Source organism: Orycteropus afer, unplaced genomic scaffold (genome assembly GCF_000298275.1).
Source record: "Orycteropus afer afer isolate SDZICR_OR568_19922 unplaced genomic scaffold, OryAfe1.0 scaffold00099, whole genome shotgun sequence".
NCBI lineage: Eukaryota > Metazoa > Chordata > Mammalia > Tubulidentata > Orycteropodidae > Orycteropus > Orycteropus afer.
The window spans coordinates 2885733-2892686 of record NW_006921686.1 but is presented as its reverse complement, the minus strand read 5'-3'; the positions used below and the strand labels follow the sequence as shown (position 1 = coordinate 2892686).

At 50.4% G+C, this 6954-nt stretch overlaps 1 protein-coding gene across 1 annotated transcript in view; it reads right to left on the bottom strand.

Moving 5' to 3' along the window:
* Nucleotides 1-1764: 1764 nt before the first annotated feature.
* Nucleotides 1765-6954, bottom strand: part of SLC1A5 (solute carrier family 1 member 5) — a 13039-nt gene continuing 7849 nt past the window's right edge. The window contains exons 5-8 of the mRNA XM_007942883.1: nucleotides 4533-4766; nucleotides 3746-3940; nucleotides 3494-3628; nucleotides 1765-1999 (exon numbers count right to left, since the gene is read on the bottom strand). Of these exons, the coding sequence (XP_007941074.1) occupies nucleotides 1765-1999; nucleotides 3494-3628; nucleotides 3746-3940; nucleotides 4533-4766 (799 nt within the window). The remainder of the gene's footprint in view (nucleotides 2000-3493; nucleotides 3629-3745; nucleotides 3941-4532; nucleotides 4767-6954) is intronic.

Here is a 6954-nt window from a genome sequence, read left to right as displayed (position 1 = left end):
CATTTGGCCACGAATCAGAAGGGTTGTGATTCAAACCCACCAGTGGCTCCAGGGAAGATGCAGTCTGTTTCTATAAAGATAACAGCCTTAGAAACCCTATGGTGCAGTTCCACTGTCCTCTAGGGGTGCTGTGAATGGAATGGACTCCAGGGCAGTGAGTGTGGTTTGGGCTTTGCTTCTATTAAGATTAACAGCTTTGGAGACGCTGTAGGGCAGTTCCACTCTGTCCTCTAGGGGCGCTGTGAGTCGGAATGGACTCCACTGCAGTGGGTGTGGTTTGGGCTTTGCTTCTGTGAAGATTGACAGCCTTGGAAACCCAACAGGGGTTGCTACAAGTCAGAATCAACCGGAAGGATTTGGGTTTTAGGGATCGGGTACAGTCATTTCAAAGTGAGGGCAGATTTACATGGCATTGAAGCGGAGCTTCCAAGATGGCGGCCCACCACACCACTGTGGTTCTCCACAGTCTTGCCAATCATCCAATCCAACACATCGGGCTCCTGGAAAGGGCTCACTTTTCTAAGTCTCCCATTCCAGGGCTTCAACCTGTCATCTTTCCCATTCCACTTACTGTGAGGGGTCACTGCAACCATAAAATTTCCCGTGTGTTCCTGTTTCACTTCACTGGCCGTGGTGGAAGGGGTTGACAGAGCCCTACATTAAAGGGCAAGTTGGACGGTTGTGACCTGCGGACTTCCTGTACCCAGCAGTGGTGGCTGAGTTACACGGTACATGTATATTTCAACTGTCTAAGCGACTGCCCAACTCTTTCCTTGAGTGACTGTACCATTTTGTATTCTCCCGGTTGTATGAGAGTTCCAGTTCCTCCACATCCTCACCAACACTTGGTATTGTTTTTGTTTGTTTGCAGCCATTCCGACAGGTGTGTAGTGGGATCTCATAGTGGTTCCCTCATTGCAAGTGCTTAATTTATTGTGGTAACTATGTTTATAACAAAACATTCGCCATCGCAACATCCTGTACACACATCAGTGACGTTATTCACATATATCATGTTGTACCATCACCGCTGTCCCATTTCCAAACTGTCCCTCCTCATTGTGTTTTTCAATGAGCAGGTGTTTAATTTTGATGAAGTCCCAATTTATCATAGTGAGTGCACTTGGTCAAAGTTTTGAAAAGCTACCTGATTAGTGATACCTGGCACTCCATTTTATTGCTGGAAATATGTCCTCTGGAGTGGCAGCATTATTTGTCCTCAGCCTCCCCCCAGGGTTCTGGGAGTGTTTCTTTTACTGTGGAGGCACAGAGGGCCTAGAGAGAAGGTGGTCATAGGAAGTACACCCATACACACACACACACACACAGACTTAAATTGTCCACCAACAATAACCAGTAAGGGAGCAAGCATCATGTTAGACTGCTCTACCCTCAAAATGGGCACAATTGCCCATCATGACTGGTGTCCTGAGAAAGGGGGAGGTCCAGCAGGCTTCTGGGGTGGAGTGGGAGGACAGTTACTTCTTGTAGTTTCCTAGTCCTGAGTAGGAGCCAGGAGTTGAGAACCGGGGGGATTTGGGAGACATTCACTCTCACACACACACACACACACACACACATTCACATACACTCCCACAGCACAGCCGCTGAGATCTGATGTCAGGGAGGAGGCTGAGGCCTCTGACTCTCTAGAGTGTGTAGGCATTGCTCCCCAAACCCGTCTTTGTCCGTTTATCCAACCTACAAGATCCCACTGTCCAAAGCAGTCCCCCTCATCAGGGCAGGCAAGGCCCCCACCGGCATTTACATGACCGATTCCTTCTCAAAGGTATCAGTATCCCCAGCGGGGCCTAGTTGGGGTTTGAGGAGGGGATTTCCTTCCTCAGTGGGGACAGGCAGCTGAGTCAGGGGTGTCTCACTCTTCACGTGGGTCAGCTCGGGTGTTGGGCTGCTCGGTTCTGTGCGGTCCACATAATATTGGAGAAGTCCCGCTCCAAAGGCATCGCCCTCCACGTTGAGAACAGTACATGACCGGTCCCTGGGGGGAGGGGCAAAGCAATGTGGAAGTGAGGGGAAGGGAAGGACAGGGGAGTGGTCAAGGCCAAGGCCTCCTTCCTCGCTCCCTCTGAAATGCTGAACTCCTCTCATTCCCTCTGTCCTCACCGAACACTATATCCTACTCCTCCGAGACCCAAAAGCCCATCCCACCATCTTCCCAGGACCCCAGATGACCCTGCCTTCTAGAACCTCAAAGATCTCTTCATCTAGAACCCCACAAGAATCATATCTCTCCTCTTTCTCTTAGAAGACTAAAGGATCCCATCACAGTTTCTCTCCTTTAGAATAGGGCTTTGAACCGGTTCAAACTGGTATAGTCATGACTGACAGAGCAAAACCAGAACAGATCCAAATTTTGAAAATGTAGGCGCTCCGAAATGCTAACTGAACAGGAAAAGATGACGTGTTGAAGCCCTGGAATGGGAGACTCAGAGTGGCATAATGACCCCTTTCAGGAGCCTGACGCATGCCACTGGATTAGTGCCAGGACTGTGGCGGACACCACACATTCAAAGTGGAATGGTTGGCTGCCATCTTTGAGCCGGGCACCGTTGTTTTCAATTCAGTTAGGCAAGAGATTGGGTTGCTATGCAACATGCACACTGCTCTTGTTTACCAAGAGAGAGATTAAGTTTCCAGCAGGGCTTCGACCCGTAATTTTTCCTATTCTGGTCCACCCACATTTTAAAAACTTGGGTCCATTCTGGCCATGACGGTACTGGGCTGAACTGGTTTGAAGCCCTGCTTTAGGCCTCAGAGAGCCCGTCCTCCAGCCTCCCTGGACCTCAAATGATCTTTCTTCCAACAAACAAATGATTTGTTTCATCTGGAGCCTCAAAAGTCATCCCTCCCCTTTCCTCTACAAGGAGCCCTGCTGGCACAGTGGTTAAGGCATTTGGCTGTTAACCACAAAGGTAGGTGGTTTGGACCCATCAGCTGCTCCATGGAAGAAAGATGAGGCAGTTTGCTTCCATAAAGATTTACAGCTGTATATGTGAGCTGAACATTTACATCAGGTAGATACACTCCTTGGAGAGATCAATCATGGGAGAACAGAAGGGCTATGTATGCACAGGGAGACAGCTCAGGGGGCAGGAGTGCATGGGAGGGAAGGACACAGGGAAGAGGTAACTATCAGGAGGAAGTGGGAGGGGAGCTGTTGCACTATGGGAAATTGCAGTCAATGTCATGAGACAAAGTGTATGTGAACTGCTGTATGGAAAGTGAATTTACTCTGTAGACTTCACCCAAACCATAATAAAATTTTTAAAAAAGAGAAAAAAAGAGAAGATTTTAAAAGATTTACAGCCTTAGAAACCCACTGGGGACCTCTATGAGTTGGAATCAACGCAGTGGCAGTGGGTTTGATTTTTGTCTGTCTTTCCTCTAGAGCATCTTCTCCCCAGGCTCTCTATGACCCTCCCACCCACTTCCCCAGGAAGGGCCCCCCCAGAATCTCCAAACCCACACTCACACCAGCCAGTCCACAGCCAGGATCAAGGAGAGGTCCTTAACCGGTAAGTTGACAGCTTCAAGGATGATGGCCAGAGTGAGGACCCCCCCGGCAGGAATGCCTGCTGCTCCCACGCTGGATGCTGTGGCCGTGACCCTGCGGGAGGTGGGGATATGGAAAACAGGAAGTCGCAGAGGGCCCCTGGGCAGTGAGACAAGTTGCCGGAAGAGTCCCACTCCCCAGGGCACCCCCCGCCCCGCCGCCCCCGCTCACAGGATGATGATGATCTTCACTAAGTCCAAGGGCTGCTGGTTGAGCTGGGCGATGAACACAGCCGCCACACACTGGAAGAGCGCCGCGCCATCCATGTTGACGGTGGCACCGATCGGCAGGATGAAGTGGCTGATGTGCTTGGACACGTCGTTCCTCTCCTCCACGTACTTCATCATCAGGTACAGCGTGGCAGAGCTGGGCGGGAACCAGGGATCCAGGACCTGGGTTAATTCCTGCGGCCACCCCGGCCCATCAGCCCTGCCCACTCCTTAACCCAGGCCCCGCCTCCACCAACTAGACCCCGCCCCCTGCCATCCCCAGGCACTACCCTCACTCCCTCAACTCGCCATGTTGGGGTCCCAAAATGTATGCGTCCTGTGCTTCCGGGGAAAGCATAGACTGCCCCCTTCTTTAAAAGGCACACTAATATTTGCACCCCAGTTCTAAATACCTGAATATTCACTGACCCTCCCCACCTCTCTCTACCTATAACGGACCAGGGCTAAGAGTCACTGCTCTGTGGGCTTGAGGTTGAGAGGGAGGACAGAGACCAAGGAGACAGGAAGAAGAGTTCCCAGAGGTCGGGGTCCAGGGTGACACAGAGAGTCTCTGGCAGGTGGGGGATTCAGAAACTTCTGAAAAACTTATGCAAGTATGTCCCCGGTACCCGGCTCTAACATCGCCAAAACATTAAATTTCTTGGGTCTTCAGACACCTAACCGCCCCCTTCCCGCCCTCCAAGCTCCCTAGATTAAAACTCCTTCCCTGGTCCGCTTCCAGGCCATACCTGGAGGACGTCCCGAAGGCGGTGGCCAGTGGCGTCATGATACCCCACAGGAAGCGGTAGGGGTTCTTGCGTGTGAACAGGAAGTAGATGAGGGGCAGGACCAGGAGCCCGTGGATGGCGTGGCCCAGGAGACAGCACAAGATGTACTTGCCTAGACTGGCAAAGAGCTTTCCCACGTGCTCCATCTCCACAATCTTGCTGGCCACCAGGAACAAGATGCCCACAGGGGCATACCTAATTACCCGGGAGACAGAGTGCCGTGTCTGACCACATGCCGTGGGAACTAAAGCCAGGAACCCATTAGCAACGCCCTCCCTGTTTTACAGATCTGTTAGAATTTGCTTAACTCAACAAGAGCAGCAAGGCATGACTGATAAGAGGAGCTCCCTCGTGAGGTCGTTGAGGGAGATACAGTCACGTTCAAAGGAAGGGTCTAGGCAGATGGTGGGCAGGACCTTGGTGGTGGGCGGGGCTTGGGCCAAGGGAGAGTTTCTGGGAAGGGGCTGTGTACACAGCCGGACCACACTTCCCAGCATCCCTTGCAGCAGGAGGAACCGGCCCGGGGCATTATGGGTTGAAGGTGAGGGCACTGCTTCTATGTCTGATTCCGGGAAACTTCCCAAGCCACCCTCTCCTTCCTCTGCCTGGCTTGCAGCTACTTGAGAAAAGATAGTCACCGTTAGAAGACTCACCAGATTTGCACTGAATACACAAGCTAGAAACACCGTTTTTGCGTTTTCTGGGATTTTTACAGCACCTCACATTTACTTGAACCAATACATTACGTCATCAAGTCATGAAAAATAAAGAGGCCATGGCTCATTTCGTTATAAGAACCAGTCACACAGTTTACTGGATGCTAACGTACAGGTTGGCAGTCCGTAGTCACCATGCGGTACCACGGAAGAGAGGCCTGGCAATCTGCTTTGATAACGATTACACCCAGGAGAACTCTAACACATGGACTGCCTGCCATTGGGTCGGAATCAACTCACTGGCTGCTAACAAGGTGTTAATGAGCACCGATATTAACCTGGGCCCTTGAATATGATTGAATCTCTGCCCTACCCCACAAGGGAGCACCTGCTACGTGTCCCTTGCTGTTCTCATTGAATTAAACAAAATCTAATAGATCCTGTTAAACAGGGACAGTGACCTCAAGCCTCACAGGAACACTGGGAGGATTCAATGAGATGCTGAGTTGAAAGCCTTCTGTGCACAATAAACTCCCCAAAAAAAACCCAAACCCATTGCCACTGAGTCCATTTTGACTCACAGTGAACCTACAGAACAGAGTAGAACTGCCCCAAAGGGTTTTCTAGGCTGTAATCTTTACGGAAGCAGACTGCCACATCTTTCTTCTGCAGAACAGCTGGTGGGTTTGAACTGCCAACCTTCCCGTGAGCAGCTGAGTGCTTAATCGCTGTGCCCCCAGGGCTCCCTTTCAGTACACAATGAGTAATCAGTAACGGCAGGCAGGAATATTGTCATTCTTTCCTGGAGTGTGGGTCTGAAGGGTGTCGGCCTCTTAGCCAGGAGGCCTCCCCAGACCATCTATCTCCCTAATGGCTCAATTGTCTTTGTGGATGGAGTAGCATCTCCCCAAAATTCATGTGCAACGTACCCACAGAATGTGATCTTATTTGGAAACAGGTCTTCACAGACACCATTAGTTAAGGATATAGGAATATGATCACCCTGGGTTTAGGCTGGGTCCTCAATCCAGTGGCTACTGTCCTTGTAAGAAAAGGACACATGGAACACATGGCTAACTGCCTCCATCGACAAGTGCCTCCTTTGCCATGAGGCCAGAAGAACTGAATGGTGCTCAGCTACATTACTGAACATTCTCATAAAAGATTCTCTGATCAAAAGGGGGGGAAATGCAGAACAGAATTTCAAATTTCATGGACTTGATACTTTCTGTAGCCATGGAGACTGGATGAACCCCTGAAACTCTTACCCTGAGATCATCTTTAAACCTTAAACCAAAAACATACCCTGAAGTCTTGAAACCAAATTAATAGTTGGGCTTAACTAGCAAAAATGTGTGCCTTGAACACTGGGCTTTTAAGAACTACCTAGATGGGATTGAAGTGACAACTGCCAACTTGAAAGATTAGACAGGAACCTTAGGGGGCTGTGAGCTTATATGAATGGGGACGGAACAACTCAGAAAGGAAGGGTGAGAATGAGTGCATGCGTGGTGGTTATGTTTGTGTGTCAGCTTGGCTGGGCCTAGTTGAGTGGCTGGGCAGCTGGATGTAGTATTCCCCATGATGAGACTGGCAATCAACTCCATGGTGGAATCTACTGGGAGCAGGTGAGTAGCTGCCTTTGGGATGTGGTCTGCTTCCTGTGTATAAGGAGAAGCCTTGGGAATGGTCTCTAGCCTATGGCACGCTTGGACCCTGCATGTAGC